Source organism: Nicotiana attenuata, unplaced genomic scaffold, assembly GCF_001879085.1.
Source record: "Nicotiana attenuata strain UT unplaced genomic scaffold, NIATTr2, whole genome shotgun sequence".
Classification (NCBI taxonomy): Eukaryota; Viridiplantae; Streptophyta; class Magnoliopsida; order Solanales; family Solanaceae; genus Nicotiana; species Nicotiana attenuata.
In genome coordinates, this window is record NW_017673584.1 from 12,093 (window position 1) to 39,152 (window position 27,060).

A 27,060-nucleotide genomic window follows, 5' to 3' on the forward strand; every position below is an offset into this window, starting at 1 on the left:
CCTGTTCTTCGATCTCTCTATGCAATTTTAGGTCGGCTTCCTCTTATTTTAGCACATTCAATCATCACAACATCAATGATGAGAGATCATAGGTATTTTGTCCCCAACTTATCTCTATGCGATTTTAGGTATGCTTCCTCTAATTTTAGCACATCCGCTCATCATAACACCAGTGTGCACCACCAAAACCAAATCATCTGAAGCAAAAGCGATCTCACTTCATCATCTATGTGTGCTACTTGCACCATTTGTTAGATGTGATCATTTCTAATCCTACATCATGTAACAACATATCCATCTTAACATCACATGAATTCAAAACACAAGCATGATACCCTCAGTACTACTGGCATTTTGCCAAATGCAAGCCCTTCGAGGAAGATGTAATACTGTATTTCCAGCAAATGACAAACATTCTCACAATTTGTTCTCCAAAGGAATATAGAAACCATCACTACCACGAGAGAGAACTAGTGCAAGAAGCCAACACATTTGCCACAACTCTCAAGACTAGCTTTGTCACCTTACTTTCAAGACCATCCCTAACAAACGGAAAAAGTGTACCTTTTCATAAAGCTATAAAATGTAAATACATTGAATGATATTTGAACACTTACAGAAATAACAACGATGGCATCTAAGTACCTGATTATCGTTGATGACAGTTGTTCGTGACTTCTTCAGCACTACAACTACTGAAAACCAATCTTGCCGAGTCCATACTAAGAAAAGAACCGATAGCAAAGTAGTGGAAAGTACACCAATGTTAATATTACCTGAATCAGTAACAAGATCAGGAGTTAAACAAAGACCTCGACACAGTAAAGAATTTGAATGTGAGCTCTGCTGGCGACTATATCTTAAGTGAGTTGTACCTTACAGTAATGCAAGACAAAAATAATCTCTAAATGCAGAAAACAAGTAGACATAGAAAAAGGAAAGAGTCAAGTGGAGTCACTGGTGTAAAGAATAATGTTGAGTTATTGAATAAGCAAAATTTGATAATGTACACTTTGCGAAAAGCATAATACATACAGACTGACATGCTGTCACAGATGATCTAGGGGAAATGCTCTCTCACTATCCACTATATACGTCAAAAACGAAAAAGACTGGGATTTCATCTATAATGAGAAGAAAATTGTGCCCTAGAAATTTTAATATATTCAAATCTTCATCTCCTTGATCTGGGAAAGGGCATCCGAGTTCACTCCTTCTGGCTTCTAAATGACGCAGTCCTCTGGCTTCCAGTTGCTTCAGAAATAGCAGATGTGTGGCCAAGGAATCAGCAAAAAAATTGTATTCCCATGGGCCAATGTAATTCCAGATAAAGAAGTAGACTGAAGCAGCTAAAGCCACTGAGACAAAATTGAATGGCTTTCCCTGCAGGGGTACCATGGCAGTTTACGTCCAGCAGAATTATCTGGGACCGGACGAGAAACCTGGTCTTTGGGGAAGGCCAGACTGATGTGTTCTGTAAGGCCTACCATTACCCAACTGTTTGCTATCTGAAGGAGCTGCGCCAAGAATCCCTGAAGATGAGTTCGGTTCAGATAGGCGTGTCCCATTAGTCAAAGGTCTTTGCTGTTGGGGCTGAACTTGGGAATGACCATCAGCTTCAGCTCTTTTTTTTCTTCGTTTCCATGCTTCAAATTTTGCCACATCTAAACCTCGCGGTATAAACCCTGGCGTAGGATGCCCGGGTGCAGAACCATTAAATTGTGAAGGTCCTACCCTTGCTTCTACGTGTTGCTCCTGTTTAAGTTTAGAATAAATCTGACGAAGCTTCTCGCCAGACAAATTTGAGAATGTTGATACATAGTTCCATAAACGCACTGTCATCCCTGTAGCAAAGATTTTAAATGAGCCTGTTAACTGAATGTGTTTAGGAGGAGAGAAATTAAGAGAGAAAGCATAGCCTCATTTGCACACTTGTATACAGTTTCATAACTAAGAGAAAAGGAACACCCTAGCACCCACACTCCATGTCAGGTAGAGAGATCTCAACAAGGGGCAGTAAGTTATGAACTATTAGCTTGTGCCAAATAATTAAAAAACAAGAGGCTTACTTTCTTGCTTATACGGTTCCTTCTCGTATTCGATAACTATTTGATCAATCCTGCGACCAAGAAGTTGCAAGTAGTTCCGTATTTTGGCTAACACCTGGTGTGAAAGAGAAATTCAGACCCACTGAAAGAGAGAGAGAGAGAGAGAGAGAGAGAGAGAGAGAGAGAGAGGGAGGGAGGGAGAGAGAGAGAACTGATGTATTTAAATTTACCTTGTCCTTCGGGAGATCAGCACTAGTAGTCTGCAATCTTTGAAGACGCTTAAGCGTCTTTTCCTCATCTGCCATCACATCTTGGCACCATTCCATCCATTTCACCTCTTTAAACTGCTCATAAACTTCATCATTGTCTGACATTTCCCCTTCCTCTTTAACCAAGGGTTCAACCTTCTGGGCTTTTGAAGCTCTAACTTTACCTGTTTTAACATTTAATCCGGCTGAGCTTAGTTTACCTTGTTTACCCTTTCCAAGAGGTGCTGTGATGCTGGGAAGGCTTTCCTTCTGCTTGTTGGAAGCTTTTCGGCCCACTTTTAAATTAATGTTCTTCCCACCAACAGCTGCAACTTCCTGGTGGCAAAGACTAAAGTGAGTAAGTTATACAAGTAACTGCAAAGCTAAAGTTCTTAGAATCAGTACAGAACAAAGACAAAAAGATCAGTGAACTTCCACATCCTACAGCTGGAAGAACATCTACAAACCAAGAAGAAGAAAAGTACAACCATAAACACAAGGAATTTCAAGAAGAGGCAACTCTATGCATCATTGCACTTTCTGGGGAAGCACATATCAAGTCACTGGGAAGCAAATGATGACCTTACAGTTGAATAAGTCCAAGATATTGATACAGTTCACCATTGTAAAGATACAAATCATGCCATGACTGATATAAAGCAGAAGAAGGTCCACACACGTGGATGAGTTCACTAATTTATGTCAGACTCCGCACACGACGAGACCAGAACATACCGATACACAAAGCTATATCTTATTTAAGGGCAAGAGAAGGGGAAGGGTAAAGGGGCCAGGTCATCTTTTTTTGGTACCCAGGGGAAGAATTCATCCTTGCCTTTGTGCTGTTTAGTACAATTGGAGGAGCTGAACCAAGGGGGCTTTAATCTAGTGGTGGTAAGAGCGCAACGAGTGATTGTGCACACATCACGGGTTCAAACTCTGCTGAAAAAGAGCTTGGTATTAAGTGAAGAAGGGCAGAGTGGTCAGCCCATTATTCACTGATTTTCGAACTATGCACCACTGACCCTCTGGGATTTCTCGGTTATACAAAAAAAAAAAGGGTAAAACTTGGGAGGTAAGGAATGCATGTAAACCAAACAGTTAAACTTTGAATGGACCAATGAAGCTAATGGAGGACTTGGAAAGAGCCTCCCCTTTTAGTCCTAAATACACAATGAAAATGCACCATGGAGATCCACCCATCTTTTCCTCTATTATTAATCTTAAGCACAAATGTCTTCTTTTGCTTACTTTTTGGCATAACATGGCCATGGTTTATGTTTAGAGTCTTCTGCCACAACAGATTTTTAGTTCTTTCTGTTCTCGGTAAAGTAACTTTTTGGAGGTACTTTCTCTACCTTTGCTGGTTCACATCAATAAAACACCTTACTTTACTGATTAATAAAAGCTGACACAAAGTAGTACTTTTACTGAAGTTATTACTGATATTATATATTACACTGCTTAACCCATGAGATACGGTGAAGGGAGGGGTCCCTTGTAAATTTGATCAAATGATTTCACTTTTTTACTCCTAGAAGCATATTAAATTTAACAGTCCAAATAAGACACTCTCTAATCCAGGTTGAATTACTCCAATAATATTTTGGACACAGTGAATTTGTTTCCAAATATTCATTGACACAGCAAAACTCCACATGCTATTAGTACTTCCAGTAAAAGCACACAAGAAAATTTCAAGATACTACGATTAGCAGATAAATGTATTAGTCCCCCTTAGACCCATAAAAGTCTGCTAAATCATGCATCAGCGATTCCAAGTAGCACTTACACAAGCCTTCTAAAATGTAGTACATTCTCAGTTCTAAAGACCAAGATTTTGTGATTTGATCATTTATCTTCATGTATTTTCTGGCATCTCCATGTCTTTTTTGACTAGATAAATTGCTTCTTCTCAGAAGCAAGAAATATCATTTGTCTGATCCGTCTCAGTAGCAAAGTATAAATGCTCTCGTCAGCGAGCATAACCCCAAGAAGGAGAAAGAAGAATGATGCATAATAATGAAAAGATGGAAGTAACAAGCAATTTTCTTGAATATAGGGACTCAATAGTGAGTTTTCTATACCATTTGCAGAAGTTGAGAAGCTCTCTCCTTCAACTGTGGAGCTCTTGGCAAGAAAGTCTCATGATGTTGAAGTTCCACTGGAGCAATCTTCTTCGTGAGGCCCAGTTTTTCATCTAACCGTATCTTTTCCCAATTGCCAAATCCATGATAATGAATTCCCAAAAGCAGCCTGGCATCATCCTCTACCAAATAAAGGAGTTAAGGCGACCATGAGAATATTCCAAGATAGAAAGGGGAATGAAAACGGAAAGAACAAGAGATGAACAACAAAAAAGGCTTCAACTTACTCTGGTTCCAGCCGCAACCTTTAGACCAAGTTGCAGGTTTTAGATAAGACAAAGCACGGAACTGTGAGACGGGATCCTCATACCGAGAAATACGCTTTGCTAGGAGTTGAAGTTCCTCGACACGGCCCAGTAGTTCATCAGCCTTCACAGGAACACCAAAAAAATCTAAAAGTGGCCCCTGAAGGTGAAAACACACGAAATGTCAGCTCAAGAGCGTCATTGCTCAATTCTCAGAAGTACATTATGAACCAATATACAGACCTTTGGGTCAACAACTTCACCTTTAACTGCTTCTCTGCAACCATCAATTAATGAGTCAAAAAGCTCAACTTGAGCATCAGTTGGCGCCGCTTCAACTGCCCCACCAACCTCTGCTGATATTAAGCCAATCTGGCTATCATTCCCAAACTTCTTGACCTAAATTAATGAAAATAACAGATTAATGGTTCTGATATCTACACAATCAATAATTGATTAAGACGAGATGTTACCACAAAGAAAACACATACAGACGTAAAGAAAAGAAACTTAACCACACAATTTAAGGAACAGAGGAACTATCTACTCCAACAAATACATTTTACAGGTAGAACAGAGACAAAATAAACATAAGCACATAATTAATATACCCTACCGCACGGGAAAAACGAGTGGCGTCTCTCTTTGGCAAGTTCCCATAAGACCATCCTCTCACTTGAGCAGTAGCACCATCGATTGCCGGAAGCGTGCAGCTAGAATCTCCCTTGCGACGTTTTGGGAACCTTTCCTGAGCATCAACACCCTTCTTTCTTTTATTAGTTTCTACCAGAGGGCTAGCTTCTGCATAACTCTTTATATTTCGAGCAGCTCGAGGAGCCAAAGACTCCTATTTAAAGAAAATATCACAAAATTAAAAAAATATTATCAGTATAAGAACCACTACAGAAATGCACACAGCGCTATGAAAGTAGAATTATATACTTCAGCTTGTACAACAGCATCTGGCTTTATCCACCGACTCCAAAAAGATGCATCATCCTCAGCACCACAGAAATTGGCAACCTGCATACAGAAATTGCAGGACAAACACAGGTTATACAGGGAACAAAGAAGGAAAAAAAGGTGAAGTCTCAAGCAAGCCTGACCTCCAATCTAAGAGAAATAAACATAACTTAGCAGGATGAAAAAATAAGAAAAGGAGAGAAAGGAAAAGCAAAAGAAAAGATGTGGCACATAAGTAGGAGAAATCCAAACAGAAGAATCAAAAAAAGGAACAGCAAAAATGTCTGCCAGAAGGCAACTCTTTACTTGCCTTGAAAGCACTCAGCAACTCATTTCCTTCCTCTGCCTCAGCTGCTTTCTCTTCAACCTTTTCAGCCCGTTCAAGAATTTCATCAATATCCATACTAAGAAGCCTCTTCTTGCTCTCTTCATCATTCTTGTCTTCCTTAAATAGTTCCTCAGCCCCAAACCTCAAGATTGCAGAGAGCTCATTCTACAAACACACCAGGCAAACAGTAATATATAAACCATCTAAAAGGTCAAATATGTTCTAACAGTCAACTTGCTAATCTAATTTTATCTTCACCATATTATTTGAGTTCCGTCTATATCATAACTAACAAAACTTAACATTAAGTCATCAGATATTTGTGACTACCACTGATATCCTTACCTTATCAAAGAGACTTCCTTTCTTGGTTTCTTTCTTCTCTAATTTACCCTCTGCATTCAGTTTCTGAATCACCAGATGGTCAAGAACCTGCAAGTAAAACATGACCAATAAAATCATCATACCACCAATAAATATAAAATGAAAGGTTTAGATACTTAACGAGACACACTTGATCTCTCAACAACATATTATGTAACATCGAAAAATAGGGCATTTCAAACATTCAAAAGCACCCATATCTTGTCATACCATCTTCTTCTTAGCCCGTTCCAGAATATCTTCCTCCACACTTTTACTTGTAACAAATCTGTAGATGTTGACAACTTCTTGCTGCCCTATCCTATGAGCTCTACTCATTGCCTATTAGGAGAAACAAAGATGATATAGCATAAAAGAGCATGTTAGACAAGGCAATTTTTTCACAAAATCCATATTTGGATTTGGCTCATGGTAAACCTTGATTCAACACATACATAGATAACAAGTTTGTCCGAACCTGCAAGTCATTTTGGGGATTCCAATCAGAATCAAAAATGATAACTGTGTCTGCTGTTGCAAGATTTATACCCAATCCACCAGCTCGTGTCGAGAGAAGAAAACAGAAGTCTTCACTACCAGGTGCATTAAAGTGGTCCATAGCCTGATGACGTAACTCGGCCTTAGTACTACCATCAAGCCGCTGATATTGGAACCCTTTGATAGACAAATATTCTGCCAGTATATCCAGCATCCTAACCATCTGCAATCAGAAGATGGTTGACAGAACTTACTCAGCTAGTTAAAAGCACAGGTGTACATCACCATGACTTAGGGTAAGCCTTGAACATGCCATCTACAACAGTTCCTACGGCTACATTATGCTTCTCCCTGAGAGTAATAAGATAAATGCTCTCTCTAAATTTAAAGGAAACCATAGTGAAAAGGAGTTACCAACCTGAGAAAATATCAACACTCGGTGCTTCGTCTCATGCAATCTGTCCAGCAGCTTGTCGAGTATAACAAGCTTACCACTGCTGAGTATAATTCTTTCCAATTTTGTGCTGCCAAATGCATCCCCGCCATACCCATGGTCCGCACTTTCAAATAAAAATGGGTGATTGCAACATTTCTTCAACTCCACCACAATATTTAAAAGCGAAACCTAGAAAATTCACAAGGCCAACATAAGCAAAATAATACGTAGTTCTTTATGTTGCATATCAAGAGAATAATCTGCAATGTAGACAACTACTTCAGTATGCATTATGCATAGATCACAGAAGATATTATCGAACGTATAAGTAGAGCTCACTGGAAGATCATGCAACTCCTCTTCCTATTTCTGCCATACTTGGTCACGAAAACTCATGTTTATGGATAAATCACGAAAGAAAAAGATTTGGTGTTTGGACCACATCAACCACTACCCGAGAAATCAAAGGTTTCAGTTGTTTATCTACAAATTGTGTAGGTAAACTCATGATGATCAATTTAAAAGATCCCAGACAAGGTAAGTAGTTACAAAACTTTGAAGAAAAATATAAGAAAAGAATTAAGTACAAGCAAGGAAAATGACCGTTCCATATGAAGGAATAGAAGATTCATGAGAGATGAGACTCCTTTAACAACCTGATTCCCGCGAACACCTTTATTCAAATCATGAAAATTCCGCTCCAAGATCCATTTGTAATACCTACCAAATATAGCACATTGAAAATGAATGAATGAAGAAAATTAGGCACAATAACAATTTAAATTAAGTATAAGTTAAGTCATTAGGCATTACTGTTTCTGAAGCGGTGACATCTCAACCCTAAGAATTCGTTCAATCTTAGGAGGAAGTGACTTCTCCACATCTTTTATGACCCTCCTGAGAATGTGAGGCCTCAATTCCTTGTGAAGATTTGCAAGCTACAACACAACATAATATCCCCTTAAAAGTTGTACGCCAATGCAAAGGTCACCAGACTATCAAAATTGCATTAACAGAGAAAAGACAAATAGGATAATAAAATTTCTAAAGATACCTCCATTTCATTAAACGAACTAAGATTCTTATAATTCTGAACAAAATCATCCTTGCTCTTGAACTTATCAGGATCAAGGAAGTGGAGTAAGGCCCTGCCAAGGTCATGAACAAATAGAAACATTAACCAACTTAAGGCATATATAACCTCACAAAAGATTCACAAAATGACAGATGTTTCATTCATTTATTTCTTTTTTGGGGGGTAAGAAACAGATATTTTCTTTCAACCAGTATGCAGAGACAAAACGAACAGGCAGGAATAAGACACTGTAGATGGTACAGGTGAGAAAGATAAACTAGAAAAGAATTGAATGCATTTCTACACCAAAAGAAACAGAAAGAGACTAGTTGGAGGTTACTCCTGATAGAAGGAGAGTACAATTCAGTATTCAATTTTAAAGCAAGCCAACAAAGTAGAAGAAGATTGAATGCAGTTCTACACCAAAAGAAACAGAAAGAGACAGGTTGGAGGTTACAGAATAAGCAAAAAAAAAGGTAGATTGATTAGCCACTCTTGACAGAAGGAGAATACCACCTCAATATTCAATTCTAAAACAAGCCAATAAAGTGCTTGTATGGATTTTCCTTTTCCTTCTGTTTTTTTGGAAAGAGGGATGATTATTTCTTTATGCAGATAGGGTAAAAGTAAAAAGGACTTCTTTGACAGAGAAATGCAAGATTGGGCTTCCACCAACCAACATAGAAAAAAATGTTTATTTTGAGTAGTCATCAACAAAAATATTTATTCAAAAAAGAAAGAGCAAATATAAAAGTTTTGTCCTATAAATGCTTAAAAGAATATCTTAATTTATAAAAGGAACACACAAGTACACCATGCGGCAAGTGAGACAACGAGGTGCTAAAGAATGTGAAATAATGACTTTGGAGATACTTGAAGCTGAAACAATTGAACATTCTCAGCATTCCATCTCTAATGCCTATCACATCCATTGCATAGAGGCAATACCATAAGCAGTCATAAGAGGCTACTTGACACTTCTGACATTCTCTCCTCTTTTTTTATTGTGGGGAAAGGGGCAGTTTTGAGTTGATGCCCTGACTTCAGTGTTATACTATGCTTAAAAGATGAACTGTGTTCGATCTAGTGGTAAGAGCGCAGCAAGTGGAGAACTGTGTCTAAATACCAGACAAAAGCCTGGTATTTAAGTGGAGAAGGGTAAAGGGCCGGGCCCATTATCCACTGAGTTTCGAAAGGTATGCCACTGGCCCTCGGGAATTTCTCGGTTATCAAAAAGGGATGAAGAACTGTGTCTAAATGCTAATGCCATTAGGTGGTAGACTGCAAGTAATGATCAGTCCAAGGAAGAGTATCTAAGTTTTGATGGATCGATGGATATTATAGTAGCAGTTGCTGAAACAATGTAGGTAATACAGACTCGAATTTCAACCTGGTCTTCTCCAGACCATTCAGCTAGGCACATTCTCTCAACCTCTTGCTGTTCTGGTTCTGCTTATCCCAACCCAATCAAACAATAATAACCATTAAAAACAGCAGTACTGGATACTAGTAAGATACAGGTAACGAAACGTTATCCTATGTGATTCAGGACAAATAAACTCTTGCTGGATAAAGAACTTCTAAAAATCAGTCGCAAGAAAACTCAGAGATTACATTACATTTATAATTGTGCTGAAAAACTTGTTATATACTTAAGACCATTCTATTACCATCCCAACCAGATTAGCAAGAAGATACTGCTCACAAACAACAGTTATATTCAATGAATTAATGAATAAAACCTCAAAGTAAAATCAAATATAGAAATACAACATAAGAAGAAAAAGCTCCTACCATAGTTCTTCAACACTGTTCTGCAATGGAGTACCAGTGATGAGCAGCTTGTTTTTCGTGCTAAACTCCTAAAGATACAAAGTAAATCCAAAAAGCAAAGAGAGCAAATATTTGAGTGCTCAGATATGCAAGTAACAGATACCTACTTGAAAGAAACTCAGCAGGAGAAGTTATCATACCAACAGCGTTGTATAAAGAGAAGCCTCACTATTCTTTAACCTATGTGCTTCATCAACCATAAGGTAATTCCACCTTATCTTTGAAAGCACTGCCTTGTCCTTCAATAGTACCTCATAAGTGGTAAGCAGCGCATCAAATTTGATAGTCCTGCCAGCTTTCTTATCATTGTAGAATTCATATTGTTGACAGACCTGCAGAGATCACAGGCAAATCAAATAATATGATTTTGATGAGCAACAGCAGAACGTAACATCTATTCAACTAAACTAAGAAGTAATGAAGTATAAGAAGCACGGTGCAAGAAAACCATATAAAACGGAAGATACTCCCACATTGCAGCATATAAAAAAATGAGAACAAATCAAGCTCACATTAAGTCAGTTATTATAAATGAGGAATGTCAAGATATCTGACAATAGCTTTTGGAGAGAAACACGTGGCAATCTCACAGTTAATAAAGGTTATTCAAGCTGCTACAAGCTATTGCAGAAACAAGCTGGTTGCCAGGATGCTGATTGGCCATGGAAAATTATTTGGAAATCACAGGCTCCTTGTAAAGCGTCCTGTTTCGGGTGAGTTGCAGCTAGGAATGCTTGTTTGATGCAGGACAAACTCCAAAGAAGAGCATTGCCCCTTTGCAGTAGATGTTTTTTCTGTGAAGGCTCTTAGGAATGAAATTGTCAGTTATTTCTCCATAGTCACCAAGTCTGGCTCATCTGGTCTTTGTTTATTTTTTACCTCTTTGTAGTAATTTGGGCCATGCCAGGAGAAGTTAGGAGTTTAATACAGAGTTGGCAGGGTCAGAGGGTTGATAAAAGAAGGAACGTGCTATGGAAAGAGTGCTCATCTTTGCATTCTGTGGATGGTTTGGCTGCAAAGAAAGAAAAGATGTTTGGAGGGAAAGATAGATCACACTTCTTTTGTTAAGCCTATATGTCTACAGAACTTATACTTGTGGTGTAAGTTTCATATGATAGACAGTAAACAACTTATGGGTCCTGTAATCCGTAGTAACCTGCAATTCCCCTGCCTGCTTTATTGTACTTTTCTTGAACCTTCTTGGTACGGACTTCTAATGAATTTTACATTACCATATAAAAAGGGGTTTATGCAAAAATACTCAACCGCCAACCTAAGAGATAATTCAAGGAGCACAGAGAAGATGTTTGTTACTGCATGCACTTGGTAGAGAGTCGAGCTTGTACAAGATCATCAACCTTTAGCATTTAGCTCGTATGTCAGGACTTGTTCCATCATCTAAATAAAATACAAATTACATCGAAAAAAGAATCCATATCCTTCTGTAGTAGGAGGCATACATCACACCCAACAAAAAAGGCCACGTGATTGGCGCAAACAGCGTATCAAGTAAAATAAGGACGTACAGACATGTAAACTAAGGATGAACAGAGAGTAGTAGTAAAATCACACACAAAATGTGCTTGAATATCATCAAATAACTTTCCTGGAAAAAGAATACAGATATCATTTCCATAGAGCCATTAAAGTTAACAACTATGTAATGAGATAATTACCTAATAAAACAAAATACAGCGTGATTGCTGTATAACCCAGACTTACCTCACGACTTGCACGTGCTCCAACATAGACAATCACATTCACATCAGGCAGCCATTTCCTAAACTCCTTTGCCCAATTGGAGAGAGTTGATAATGGGACAACAACCAGAAATGGTCCATGAATTTGCTGAGCATTCTGCAGGGACAATATAATGACCATGTTTATCAAAGAAGTAGCAATATTTTCTAGAGCATAAAACATAGAGAAGCCAGCACCTGTAGAAAACCGAGCATTGAAACTGACTGAACAGTTTTACCCAAACCCATTTCATCAGCTAATATAACATTAGTATCATTCCTCCAACTGTGCTGTGAAAAGGACATATCAGGAGGCCAAAAATAGTGGGAAGGAAACATATTGCATACATATTTAACCATAACGCAGAGCCAACTTCATTACCTGTTAACCAGAAAATTCAAGCCTTCAAGCTGATAATCTCTAAGTTTCCCACCCTTTAACCATTCAGGCTGCTCTTCAAGCTTCCTTAAACTTCCTAATAAGGTATCGGTTTTAAATTGACAATGACATCGACATTCAACAGGTAACAAGGAACACAATGAACTATATTGTAAAGAACACAGATGAGGTAGGAGAGGCTTGTTCCAGTTTTGCCTTTAAGAATTTATCTGAGACTTGAGACAACAGAGAAAGAGATATAGAAGTATGAAATGACAAGTTGAAATTGGATACGGTTGACGTTAACGACAGACTAAGAGGAGGTTAGACAGATGAAAAAAGAAAAGAAGAAGTAAACACCTCTGCTCTTTTTCCGCTGGAAATCCACTGATTTCCCTTGTACCATAGTGGCAGCCTCACGAGCCTGCAATTTGTATAACGGTTAAAAATATTGAATTTAAAACATTGGAGAAGGAAGTGCTCTCACCATGACCAAAACAAACTAGATCAAATACATCTAAAAGATAACAAAGAAACCATGAAAATAAATAACCATTAAAAGGCAGATATGATATGAAGGCACTAAATTGACTTATCTAGAAAAGGAAAACTGAATATGACCGGCAGCTTTTAGTTAATTATAAGAAAATGTGGTGGAAGAACAAAAGTTTGGAAAGTAACATACTGATAGGATAGGATGCAAACAGAAAAAAAGTATATTACTCGCCACCTTACAGAAGACTTCTATTCCTACATCCCAATTTCGATCACAGTTTAAAGAAACAAGATCCCGATATCAGTTCTCAGGATGCCAAGATTAAACTGTAATTTAGCAAATCAACCTTACCTTATCTTTGGTGAAGAAAATAGACCTCATGAGGTAAGAATTGTCCAAAGCCATAAGGAGACAACAGCCCTTTCCTCAACTGATGTGGCACACTCTAACCCCCCTCCCCCCCCCTGTACGGCCTGGTCTAGACATCTGGAGCTGGACAGTATGACATGGGGACACAATATTGAATAAACCAAGAAAAGGGATGGGTTTGACTCAAAATACCATGATAAGAAAGGGAAACTTGGCCTAACCCAATCCTAAAAGCTAGATCAAGAGGTGAGAATTGTCCAAGACCAAAAACTCAAAAAGAAACTACAGCTTCAACCTATGTGGAATGCTCTAGCACATACACCCACCACCACCTTGCCGTACTCCAAACTGCATCTAAAATGTGGATAACATGGGGGGTCCAACAATGGAAAACACAAGCAGAAAAATGGGTGTGTCTCGTATATCATGAAAAGAAATGAACGGTCCAACTCAACCCAAAAGTTAGCTCACGAGGTAAGGATTTCCCAAGACTGTATAAGGAGACAACAGGTCAACAGCCCATTCACTTAACCAATATGGGTACTCTAACGAAGACAATCTAACTGGTCTCTTATCAGAATATAAAAGTATCTTACCTATTATTGGGAGACCAAACTTTCCTATGCGATCTTCTCCATAAATAAAATTGGTGACATGCTGATTTCAGTCATCAGATAATTTAAAGCAGCAAAGACTGCATGCTAAAGTTTCTCAAACACTTCTCCAGAACTAATAGGTATCCAAATATGTTCAATCATTGGTTTCACACTATACGCTAACAGTAAACTATATATGATGATATACATTAATCATATCAACACATTACAGCATTACTTGAGGAAATGAAGGAACTGATCAGTAATGCTGCAAAACAGGAGACTGATGAAAGAGTGATATGACATAACCGTAAAGCATATGCTACCTTGTACTCATCGATGGCATCTTGAGCAAAAGCAATATCAACATCCTTCTCCCTGAGATAACATGAAGGAGACCCACTAAGCACTTGCAGTTTATACAGCTAAAACTAAAGCATAATATGTTCTGCAGATCAAACAAATAACAAACAATCCAAGGCAGGGAGAGGTGAGAAAGGAAAGAAGTACACACAGTTAATAAACCATTCTTCTCCAGGTAGACCTCAAGAAACATTGCCCATGAACAAATCAACAGGCAGGTCAAAAAAACAAATAGAATGACACAAGTGCACAAAAATCTGCTTACCAAGTTGCTTCGGCATAAGATAGCCCTTTCCATTTAACTAAATACTCTGGCACCACGTTACCATAACCATCTTTGCTGATTCTGTCTGCGATAACTCTCTCAACCTAAGGATGAATTGACCAAAATGAACATTAAGGCCTCATTGTTTTTTTAAGACTAAGATGTCTGAATGTGAATACACATCTGAATATATTAAGATGTGTATTAAGATCTGAATGCTAAATAATTAAGACCGTTTAATTTTTAACATCTGAATATATAAAATTTATCTTTATTTGAAAACTAATAAACATAAATTCAAATGAAATACTAACTAATCTAATATTTTATCAATAAAATTTGTAGTTCTTTAAAATATGATAATTGTTGGTGGTGATGGTTAACGGGTGAATGCTGACTAGAGGCGATGGTTGGTGGTAGTGTTGGTTGATGAGGTGGTTCATACTAGTAGCTAGTAGTGATTGGTAGTGGTGGCGATTATGATTGAGGATGGTGATGGTGGTGGTGGGTGGTGATAGTTAATAGTGGCGGGTGGTGGTAGTAGTTGTGACTGAGGAAGGTGGTGGGTGGGTCATGGGTGGTGGTAGGTTATAATGATGGGCAGTGTCAGCCGTGGTTGTTGATGGTGATGGGGTGGTCAATTGTGGTAGTTGAGGTGGATGAGTGTTGATTATGGGTGAGAATGATGGTGGTCGAAGTGGTGGGGATAGTGGGTGGTGATGGTCGATAATGGTGGCGGCTATGATTGAGGATGATGATGGCGTGGTGGTGGTGGTGGAGACATGGTAGTAGTTGATAATGGTAGGCGGTGACGGCAGTTAATAATGAATATGTGATAGCATCTTAATGAAATTAAGTCTCTGTTATAGATCTTAATCATACAGACCTATTCAGACCCATTAAGTGGTTGTGAACTAAAAAAACAAAAACACTTAATGACTAAGATCTGAATAATTAAGATTCAGACTTTAAAAACAAACGCACTTAATGTCTGAGATCTGAATGATTAAGATTTAGACATCCATTAAGTGCAAACAAATGAGGCCTAAGAGCTGTGTGAACTGTGCATTGAGGCGACAGAGGTCTCTAGAAACAACAAACCTGGCTGTTCTGTTTGATGATATCCAAGTCCATTTCCTTGCTCACATCATTTACCTCGATCTAATGGACAACAGAAAAATGGGCCATAAGAGAGGATGCTGTAAATAAGTAAAACAAATCATGCAGCTAACTATAAAATATCAACAGCAATAAAGCAGCAGTTGTTTCTCTCAGTATCCTCCCGCAGTTGATGGACAAATGAAATTACTTCCATTAGAATCAAATATTTTCAGATCCAGTTAAATCTCTTTGAAGCAAGCCAACTTTGGGGAATGGGGGCATTTAGAGAAAACACCAATACAGTTAAACTCCAAGGAGCTCCATCGACAGTTATGGAAACGTAACTTTTCCAGCCCATCTGAAAGTTGGTCCACTCGTACTAATCACTACTTATGCCAAGGATGAAATAAATCTCCACTATTGAAGCAGAGTAATAGAAGATATTCCTTTCAAGTGAATACTCAAATTCCACTTTGGGTTTGCCAAAGATATGTAAAGATATATGACCTTCTTTAAATTCTGTATTCCCATGGCAAAAAATAAATGTGTGTGTGTGAGAGAGAGAGAGAGAGAGTCCAGCAGCTAATATTCTAGTATTACAGTGGACCCAAAAAAATTTCAATTTTCCCAAAGTCCCACAGGTGCTTTGAGTTGCTTCATTTTAAAGAGGAAAATATGTGGCTTCTTTACCCCCTACCCCCCCCCCCCAAACCCAGAAATAAAATTAGAAGAGAACCAAAACGTATGGCTCCATGAGTAAATCAGTGATTCCTCTTTCTCATATACCAGAAATTACGAATGTTCTAACAAGTCAGCTTCTCAATTCATATTAGTTGAAAAGCCGAGAACAATGCAAAAATCATTCACAAGTCGAATCTTAATATAACTCCATTCCCTTACGACAAAACTTGGGTTAAAAACATTTCCACTAAACAACCACAGACACTTGAGAAACTAAAATAACCCATGCTGGTCAAGTCCTTTCTACAATATAAAGAATTTAATCAATTTATCTCAAAGATTCTGAGAAATAGCGTATAAAATTCTCACTCACCTCCTCACGGGATACAGTCTTCCGATACTTCACATCCTCCATGACCCTTTTGGTGTAATTCAATACCTTCTTAAACCCACTAAGCTGCACGAGCATGAAAAAAATCAAGATAAAACTGAAATTATTCACTTTAATATGACGCTATCGAAACAGAACATGTAGCCAATCATAAGAAATGCAGCAACATAAGTCAATTGCAGATCTGGAAAAGCTTACATTTTGTAGCTCAACAAACGACTTCCATTGACAATGCAAATGAGACTGGCCTTTCCATTTTATTAAGAACTCCATCTCATTCCAATCTGGTTCAGAGTCATACAAATGACTTAACAACATAGGATCAGCTGATTTGTTATTCCTTCTAGCTTCTTCAGCCATGCCCTTTGGCTGATGCCACAGGACTTTCTCAATTGAGTCACCATCTTCCTCTTCAATTTCTTCCTGTTGCAGGAAATAATTTAGTTGAACATATCACTCAGGGCTAGAAAAGACAAAAAGGCCATGAGACACTTGCTGATGTAATATAATAAGCAAACATATTAAAAGCCAAATACACAAAGCACTAGCAATTTCACCAGGCACTTTTTTTTGGTTGGCAGCATACCAGCCTCGAACTCTTGACCTAGTGGCATGAAGAGGACTCTCTCAACCACTCTCTCAATCACTATGAACCAGGCAGTTTTTCTTGATGAAGTAAGAAGTTTCATTTCATTAAAGGCATCAAGAAGATGCTGACAGATACATAAGCGATTACAAAATGGTAGTTAGCTCCAGTACAAATATGCTAGGCTATGCTCAGGAGCTAACAAAATCTAAATACTGAAATGCAAATTTGCAACCATCAAGAAGGTACTTTTTTTCTTTTGATGAAAAGGTAAAGAAGCAATTTCACCAGGCACATGCCTTTTGTATAAAGGGCAAATGGCACATGCATTGTCCAGTGGAAAAGATCATTGACGTAGATAGCACATAAAGAAATTTCCGTAAAAAGTAAGAAAAAATAAGATTCAAGCTATAAAAGACATTCAGCAGAAGAAGTCCAAAGAGTAGATACACAGAAAAACATAGTATGCATGAGACTCATGATAGCACCTTTTGGCTCTTCTTTTTCTTGCTCTCATCAATTTCTTCACTTTCGTCACTCTCAGCGTATGATACTTTCCGAATCGATCGACGACTCGAAGTTCGGAGTTCATTATTCCTCCCGGATACACTTGCCACAGTAGATCTACCACCATTTTTCGGGCGGAGATTTGCAACTTTTCTAGGGTTACTTCCAAAATCCTCATCACTCTCATTTTCAGAATCATGTTCGGATGATTCTTCCTCTTCATATGATGTTCTACCCCTTTTTCGTCGAGCAGATGTAGCAAGAGACCTAATTTCTCTGGTAGATTTTACACTATGCCCACCCCTATTCTTTTGCTTGCCCTGAGGTTTTCGGTAATATTCTTCATCTTCATCAGAGATGCCCACATCATCATCATCACTGTTTAACTCATCAGACTCTCCACCCTCCCAGTCTTCATCCTTTTCCTGCAGGGGTAAAAGCAAATTACCAGGTCATTTGACGAGTCCAATAATATATATAAGTGCGTGACAGAAAAATTTCAAAAAAAAAAAAAAGAAAACATGGAAACAAAATCACTATGTCACTTGACTCCGAACTTACGGCAAGGCGACAAGAAACTGAACAAATGAAAAGTGACAAACATTTCTGTACTAGCTGAGCTTAGAGAAGAATAATATTCTTTTTAATCAGTTGCTAAGAGGACAACAATCCAAATCAGTTCATTCCACCACATATAAAGAACCGAAAGTTTTAAGGTTTTCTATTTTCTGGTATATTTCTTGTATACGGCACATTTATGCCCTTTCTTTAATGAAATTATTACTTTATCAAAAAAATAAAGAACCGAAAATGTTGTAACTTCCAGCACATCCTTAAGGTACTTTTGTTTAATAAATTAACACTTAGCAAAAAGAATCTAAGGAAGTCCAGAGTTTGCTTAAACAGACTTGATTACAAGGTAAATTGTTTCAACAAATACAAAATTTATAGAAGTGGCTAGCACTGTATTTCAAATACTTGTTTTCGTTTACCAACCAAAAAAGCTATTATTACAACCCAAGGAGACCCAAATGCTAAAGACATTCCTAAAAATATCATCCAAGATGTCACTTCAGAAACAGCACTTTTTCTTTTAATGACCACATACAGTGTGTAGAGTGTATACAAGGAGCTAGTCCAGCCATCTATTGTTTTATTAACAAACTGCGGTTTTAAAGAACAGAACAATTTAGGTTACATAGAGGAACAACATAGATCTACTTTCTCCTATCTGTTTTTTTCCTTCTTAATTCAACTTCCACCCCCTTCCAATTTGTGTGTGTATGTGTTGCATAGGTCTAATTGGTGCCTGAACCTTAGTAGTTACAAATTGAACACAGCTAGGGTCCTAATAAATCATGATGCAGCACAGTTAATTAGTTGCTAATAGTTCCCTAGATATCACATTGGGGAATACGAGCGCTTCATCGCTTAAAGCGAAAAGGAAAGGGAAACGATGGGTAGTCCGCTTCAGATGACCGAGGCGAAGCGGCTTAATGAAGCAAGCGCTTTCTCCACTTAAGCGTGAATCGTGTGCAGCAACTGAAGCGAGGGAGGCGTGCACTTCTCATTTTTAATTTTAAAAAGGTGGACTGGTTTAAAAAGAAATGACAGATCACTATCGAAAATATTTCTCAACCTTGGTGCGACTTTCTTCTTCGAGTTACGACTGGGGCTGGGACATTTCTATTGCTCTTCTTCGTCAAGCTCCAGGTATGGCTTCTTTCTTTTTCTTCTTCTCTCTTCTTCTTCTCCTTCTCTTTGTCTCTTCTTCGTTTCTCACTGTGTGATATCGCTGCTGCTGCGATTTTTTTTCTTTTCTTCTTCTCTTATTCTTTCGCTTCTTCAGCTTTTATTTTATTAATTTGTTTGTCTTTTTGTTTTACTTTGTTAATTTAAATTAACTTTTACTTATTCTTTCTTTTTATTAGTTTATTAATTTAAGTGAATTTATTTATTTGTTTTCTTCACTCTGTTTTTTTCATGTGCTCTACTGTTTTGTTCACTTTTTAAATTTAATTGAATTTTTAAATTATTCTATTTCTTTTTTTCAGTTTGTTAATTTAATTGAATTTATTTATTTATTTTTCTTCATTTGCTCTAGGTTCTTTTTTTTTGTGCGAGCGCTTGGCTTCACGCTTTAACCAATTCAGGGCCTTGCCACTAATTCTCGCTTCGCACTCTAACGAACACGGCTAAATATGACAAAAAGTTGGTTTTGTAACCCAACTAGTTAAAAGGGACAGGAATAAGGAGCAATGTATAAATGTGACAAAAAAATCAATATGAATGAAAGGCTGCATAAAGCATCAAATAAGCAAGAAAATCTCCACAAAAGACCACACAACTCACATCACCATTCTTCAAAAATGTCATTAGAAGTAAAGGGTGGTGTTTAATACATACAGCCCACATAAGTGACATTATTGTTACAACTTACATATTACTCCTACTTATATAAAGAATGGGAAGAAAGTCCTCTTTACCATTTTCGCAACTTTTCCAAGAACAAATACAGGGATTTACTATCCTTCAAGATCTTCCCAATATAGCACCAGTCAACTCACTATCTTGACTTCTCAAATGATACTAACCAACAACGCTTAAAAAACTAATTAGATTGCAGGATTCAATGATCAAGTTAGATGAAAGTAATAACAAGTAGAAAATTTAGCACCGTGGACTATTAGTCAATGAAGTGGGAGAAAACTATAGGAGACCACATTTCTTTCCATCTGCCTAAGCCTTGGAGGGCAGAGTCACCGGTACTGGTGCTGGTGGGAGCCGGGAGGTAGCAGGTACGGGGTGGAATAGTCAAAGTATGCTACATTGCCCTGGACACAACCGCTTTCAAAAACAACTCCCTTCGTTTCAAAAAAATTGTCTTAGTTTGGCTTGGCACAAACTTTAATAAAGAAGGGAAGACTTTCGAGATATGTGGTCTTAAATAAGCCATAGCATTTCTGTGGCTGTAAAGCTTTTGAACTTGTAGTCTGGAACCTTCCATAACATTAGTGTGGCTATAAATGCTTCCTATTAAGAAAATATTGAAAGGTGCCAATCTTTTTGGAGACTAATAAGGAAATAGTGCCAATCTTTTTGAAACAAAGGGAGTAGTAGAAAACTTATAATGATTCTAATTTTACTCCTCTCAGGTATGGTTAAGGTCATACAAACATAAATGATTATTGGACAAGTACTAGATAAAGCATAAGATAGTTTTTGGCTCTTTTCGAGTAAAAAAGACCTAACATACAAGCTCACCCTATCATAAGATACAAGCTTGCCTTAGCATATCTAGGTAAATAAATAAATTACTGTCGTTGCATTTTCTTTTATCGAGTCCCAAATCTCAAGTTAACATCTCCGCAAAAGGCTCTAACTTCTCTTAACATCAGATTCAACAGGATGATAAATCTTTTAACTTCTGCAGTTTCATATGAAAATACCGAACTAGGGAGTTACAGCATGGAAAACAACCATCAGAATCAAGTGTGCTATTTTAACATGCTTTCCTCCAACTCTCCTAATTAATCATCCCGTATGATACTACTTAGTCCTCACATATATTGTAATATGATACTACTTGGTCCTTACATATACTGTAAATGACCAGTACTATCGCTGCAACTACACTTGTTGCAATAGCAACTGACAAGGACCTTATTGCTACAAAATTTTGCTGCCTATCAATTAGCTTAATTTTCATCTAAAAACATCTCAAATCTTCAGTACCTCCATCTCCATTTTCATGCAATACAAGCGTGCAGAACCCCAATTTAGATCATACTACTCAATGGAATTCGACTAACAATTTCACCCATCAATATATCAGATACATTATACACATGATTACGTACAGGAATTTTCAAATATTATAATTCGGATAATAGGTCCATTTCAGCACCCAAAAAACACGGATAATAGGCAACAAACACTACATGAATGATAAGAACCAAAATGTTCCTACTGCAAAATATTCTAAAAGTGGACATGCTAAATGGTATGTCAAATGCTGGCAACTACTATAGAAAAATCACAACATTCACCACATCGCATCAGTAATAGCATATGAATTATGAACAACACTATGCATAAGAACACACCTTAATGCCCCTTCCACGACCTATGCTACCATAGTCAGGATCATCGGGATCATCTTCTGCAAATAGTAGGAAAACAATTAATAAAAAGGTAATGGTGAAAGTCAACTATGAAGCTCACAATTGTATTCCAATAACAACTTCTTCACCACACACTAGCAAGAAACGAGAAGAGGTTGAAAGAGCCGATCTACTAAATGGGTAATTAATTAGTTTTATTCTAACTCTCCCCCTTATTCCCCATCACATTAACAATTCATTACGGAAGATGAAAGAATTGCAAATCACGCTATTCCCATCACGTTCTATCTAGAAAATTCATCATTCACTCAACGCACATATAAGACCGAATATGTTAGGAGACGATACAGATGCTCAAAATAATAGAATTTACCATCTTCACTATCATCGTCGTCGTAATCAGCATACTCGCCACCGTACTGATCTTTTGAAGCTTTTGACTTCCGACTTGCATACTTGCTGGCGGCAATAGACCTCGACTGCGGCTTTGAACTATACCCGCTTGAAGGATTAGCAGCTCTGTAATGTAACGAGTCACTCTGATCATCACCGTCTTGTTCATAATATTCATCAGATAACATCTCGTCCGCAGGGACACTTCGACTCTTCCCCATTTCTTTCTGCCTTCCTTCATCTTCCGACTCTAGCTGATCTTCCCTACCATCAGATACCTCATCTGATTCTTCCTCATTCTTATATTCTGATCCACTCTTCGATTCCTCTCCAGAACCTGACCTACCCGAGGGGCCAATCGGTTGACAATCCTTCCAAAACCCAGAACCCCATTTCCCAGCCAAATTAACTCTTCTTTCAGGCGGCACCTGATCCCCTACCGTCGCTTCCACTTCACCAACTTCATCTTGTAACTGACCATTATCATCATTTTCACTCAAACTACCTTCCACTTCCTCGTTTCCTACATCCTGATGTATACCCTGCATACTCTGTTCCCCCGGGCTTTTCTCATCCAATGTAACCGTTTCATCCGAATAATTCCTATAAAAAGCCATACCCTTTCTTCACATTAAAATTTCAGTTTGCTCTTATTTCTCGAAAAGGTAACTCTTTTGAAGATGTATTACTGCCAGTTCTCTTCCCTCCAAAAAACCTCTGAAAGTAAATGCAAAAGACTAATCAATATTTGACACATTTCTCAACGAAAGTGAATTAAAATCACTACTCGATATAGTAAAATAAACAAAAATTCATTTTGAGAAGAAGTAAGAGCGCTGTGAATTCGAATTCGAATTCAAATACTCAATTGTTTAAATCAACAAAAGAATGATCCATAACGTCGTAAAAGTCAATGAAAACACAAAACACAGTGTTTTACACTAAAAACAATGGATCGGTTACTACTAAGTGAAGCCCAAAACAAATCGATACAAAAACCTCCCCTATCCATTTTACTAGCCCTAAAACAAGCCCCAAAAACTAAATCTACGACCCAAAAAACCCTAATTCCGCTCCAATCCATTAACCAAAACAATACTGTACAGAACACATACGCTTATAGCATGAATTGATTTAAAAACTCAAACTCAGCGTATAAAGCAATAAAAGCGCAAATATATACGGAGCCGTTTTTAAAAAAAGTACAGTAATCGGACTCTCACCGGGAACTTACGTTACCGGTAAACGAGAGCCCGGCGGCGGCGGAAAAAAGGTTGAAGGTGTTACGGCGACGTTTTAGTGGAATTTTTTTGAATGTGTTAAAGGGATGTTATTCTAATTTGCGCCTAAGGTTAAGGTTAACACAATCGATTAAAATCGAAACGATGAAGAAGAAGGTGAATCGGATTTACCGGCGTGGTTTTTTTTGATGAATTTTGATAGCTTTTTTTAGAGAGAGAAAGAGAGAGAGATGTGGGTGTTGTAGAGAGAGAAAGAGAGGAAAAAATGCAGAAATTCCTCAGGGGAAAATATGAGAGTAATTCTTCTCTTTTCCTTTTCTTTTCCTTTATCTTTGTTTGTATGTATGCACCAAGGTGACTAATGATATATAATGTGTATTTACATTTGATTTTATAGAGAGAGGAAAAAAAAAGGGATGACAGAGAAAATTAATACTATTCACAATGCCAAATTCTAATACCTACCAATAGGTACAAGCATTTAACCATATAGTGCAATATTTTTTTATAATAGTTGTGTTCGATTTTACCGTGTGTTATTTCTTTTTCTTCGGTCATCTTATTATTTACTGTTATTATTGCTTTTTTTATGGCTTTTACAATACCGCATTCCTTTTTATTATTATTGTGCCTATGCTTTTTTTTAAGTCGGGGGTGTATTGAAAACAGCCTCTTTACCCCACAAGGGTAGAGATGAGGTCCGAGTATAGAGTACGCTCCTTGGGCCCCACAATATGAGATTATACCGGGCGTGTTAATGTTGTAATAGTTGTGTTCGTCCAGCTTAGGTGTATCTCAATTATTCTATCAAGTGCATGTTATCTCTCGACTCCCACATGTGAAAGAAAATTGTTTATTGATTTGAATTTCGTAATATTTAATGAATTGGGTAAAAATATCCTTTTACATTAAATTGATAAAGAAAATAATATACTTGTCGAATGGATAAGGAAAGTCTGATCGGATGATATACAAACAATATTAAGATTCTAATGCATGATATTATAATGCGATTTGAATTGTGATTTTTCGACCATGAATTGTTTAATTAGAGACATATATTGATAAAGTTAAGTGTTGTTTTTAACCAAATATTGATAAAGTTAAGTCATTATAGTTTCAAGAATTATTTTCTAAAGACAATTGTTTTGTTCTCTAAAGCAAATCTATGCTTGCATAAAATTAGGAAGTTGAATAATTTGTCACTTGCCAATTGCAATATTAATGTACAAACGTTAAATCATGTAGTACAATACTCATATAGCACCCTTAGTCTAGCAAAAAGGAAAGGACTACTTGCAGAACAAGGCTGAGGGTATTTAAGCAATTATACTTTGCCTTTTTCCTTTTTATGTGTGTGTAGTAAAGAGAATGAAAGATGTATGTGACATGAATGGCTAGTTTGAGAATTAACAAACTACACTTTCCCAATTATGGCATTATACTCTATATTTTTTTTTAAAATCCAATTGGTTTAGTCCATTTTACTAGTTGGTACTAGTAATAGATAAATATCACACGATAGCAAATTTATATTCTTAAACAACAACAACAACAACAACAATAATATACCATATATTTTCATAAGTGGGTCAGGGAAGGATAGTATGTACGAACACTTTCTTTTTACCTTATGTAGGTAGAGAGATTGTTTTCGATAGATCATAGGCGCATGTAATCACATTATCAACAGTAAAATGGCAGTCCCGTGCATAAGGTATCCCGTATTCATGCATGGTCCAGTCGCACCCTAAGAGGCGTGATATAAACAATCTACCCTAATACAAGCATTAGTGGTTGCTTTCATGGCTTGAACCCGTGACCTATAGATCGCACGGAGACAATATTATTGTTGCCCAAGACTCATTTTCTTTTAAATTCATATTCCTATGCCAAAATGAAATTTTCATATTTGTATGTATTTTTAAATAAACAAATTTTACATAATTTTTATTACCAAATTAAGGTACAACAATTGAGACATAAAATCAATTATTTATAACAAAAATTCTAACTTGTGATTTTATTTACCGTTAAATGCAATAAAAGTGCCGCTATTTAAAAAAAAAAACTATTGTATTTTTCTTAAATTTTATTTATCAAAGCGTCGCTATTTCTAAATTTTTCAATTTTTGTATTTTCTAAAATTTTATTTATCAAAGTACCGCTAAATAAAACAAAATAGCTTCTATTTCTAAACTTTTTTTCTATTTTTGTACTGGCAAAATGTCCTCCCGGCCACTTAAACTTGTACCTGGTTGTCATGCCAGTAAATAAACTTTCAAAATTCACACGTGAACAGTTCAACATGAGCATAAGTAAACTAATAAACACCTCCGGTCGTTGGCTTAATCTATGTGGCATCAGTAATTCCTAGTTAGTTGGTGTGCGTGTAAGTCACGTCTGCAGGAGCATGAATGAACTTTTTTCAATTCCCAACGGTAATAAACCCAAGGGCCCATCTATTTAGAGGGCTTTTTTCTTCCCCCGTTTGCCTACAATCTCCACTATTAACGAATACAAGCTTTGTAGCACATCTTCTCTTCAAATTTTTCTACAGATTTAAGTCAATTTTTTTCTTCTCTAGGTCGATATTTTATTCCTAAGTCCAAGAATGCAATGGAAAGTCGTGTATTTTATCGTTGTGGAGTTGACATTGTTGTGTGTTAACCTGGAAGCCCACCAATCGGGGTAGAAGGTTTTTAGGATGCTCAAAGTATGGTACAAGCAGTTGCTGTAATATTTTCAGGTGGGATGACCCACCTCTTCTAGATCATTACAAACAAGTGATTTCGAGACAGCTATCAAGAATTCGCATCAATGAGCAGCGAAGGTATAGGGGAAAACAATATGTAATTGCTTTTGTTAGTGTTATTCTTAGCTTAGGCTCTTTGTATTGTATAATTATTCCTAACAAACAATGACAATGTCAAGTGTATGAAGTATTTTGTTTCAATGAATAGTGATGTTTAGCATTAACATCTGAACATATATTAGACAAGTTCAAAACAACCATCTTGATTGTCAAAAGTAGGCCATTAAATATGCACACTAGCAGAAACCAATTTACTACTGTGCCTAAACCAAACCAAAACAATATTCATTAACTAAGTTCTGAATATTTCATACTAAATCTTCCACAAAATAACCGACAAATAAGTTCTGATACTAACAGACTTAAAATTTCACACACACAAAAATATTTCTTCAAATCATTATGATTGAGACTGGTTAAAGTTGGATTGAAATTGGCTCAGGTTTGGTGAGTTGAAGAAGGAGCTTCAGATTGGCTTAAGGTTGCCTTAGTTTGTTTCCTTCTAGACTGATGTTGAAGCTGCCTTTGTGTTACTGCATTTGTTTCTTTCCACCTTAGTCCTGGTGCTCTGTTTCCAAGATCAATAATGGTCTGGCTAGCATCAATTATTTGCCTAGGATCATGGGTTACTTTGTCCCTTAAACCAAACTACATTCAAATAGAAATATAATTTCAGAATTTAGTATAGTAATAAGACACAACAGTTGGACAGAATTTCACATACTTACCTTGTCTTTGACTGTCCATGATTCACCAAAAAGTATTCCAAATCTAGCAGTCTCCACTTAATGTTCTAAGAATTTGCTGAGGAGTCCTTGATCTTTCTTCTG

The 27,060-nt window shown here is 37.2% G+C and overlaps 1 protein-coding gene across 3 annotated transcripts; it reads right to left on the bottom strand.

Annotated features, from left to right (window-relative positions):
• Positions 1-958: 958 nt before the first annotated feature.
• LOC109216783 (protein CHROMATIN REMODELING 5) lies at positions 959-23,759 on the bottom strand. 3 transcript variants are annotated; one of them, XM_019380971.1, is made up of 31 exons: positions 23,409-23,759; positions 22,155-22,891; positions 21,764-21,819; positions 17,639-18,082; positions 16,763-16,987; positions 16,547-16,630; positions 15,493-15,552; positions 14,392-14,495; positions 14,090-14,141; positions 12,663-12,726; positions 12,306-12,399; positions 12,122-12,209; positions 11,907-12,041; positions 10,325-10,516; positions 10,146-10,213; positions 8,331-8,424; positions 8,090-8,214; positions 7,933-7,996; positions 7,259-7,465; positions 6,821-7,063; positions 6,574-6,684; positions 6,325-6,411; positions 5,962-6,144; positions 5,631-5,711; positions 5,305-5,535; positions 4,932-5,087; positions 4,671-4,848; positions 4,384-4,565; positions 2,279-2,632; positions 2,070-2,163; positions 959-1,844 (listed from the first exon to the last, which is right to left on the bottom strand). In XM_019380971.1, the coding sequence occupies exons 2-31, from the start codon at positions 22,789-22,791 to the stop codon at positions 1,420-1,422; spliced, it is 5,118 nt and encodes a 1,705-aa protein (XP_019236516.1). In that variant the 5' UTR covers positions 22,792-22,891; positions 23,409-23,759; the 3' UTR covers positions 959-1,419. The 3 variants fall into 3 exon arrangements, with proteins under 3 accessions (XP_019236516.1, XP_019236514.1, XP_019236515.1); XM_019380969.1 differs by having other exon boundaries at positions 23,398-23,759; XM_019380970.1 differs by having other exon boundaries at positions 23,587-23,627.
• Between the last annotated feature and the right edge of the window lie 3,301 nt (positions 23,760-27,060).

Coding starts and splice junctions, on each gene's coding strand:
- LOC109216783 (XM_019380971.1), bottom strand. CDS start 22,791: ATGGCTTTTTATAGGAATTATTCGGATGAAACGGTTACATTGGATGAG. Junction 16,988..17,638: donor AGAAAAAGAAGAGCCAAAAG/GTGCTATCATGA, acceptor TTCCTGCAACAG/GAAGAAATTGAAGAGGAAGA. Junction 10,517..11,906: donor GAGCACGTGCAAGTCGTGAG/GTAAGTCTGGGT, acceptor TGATCTCTGCAG/GTCTGTCAACAATATGAATT.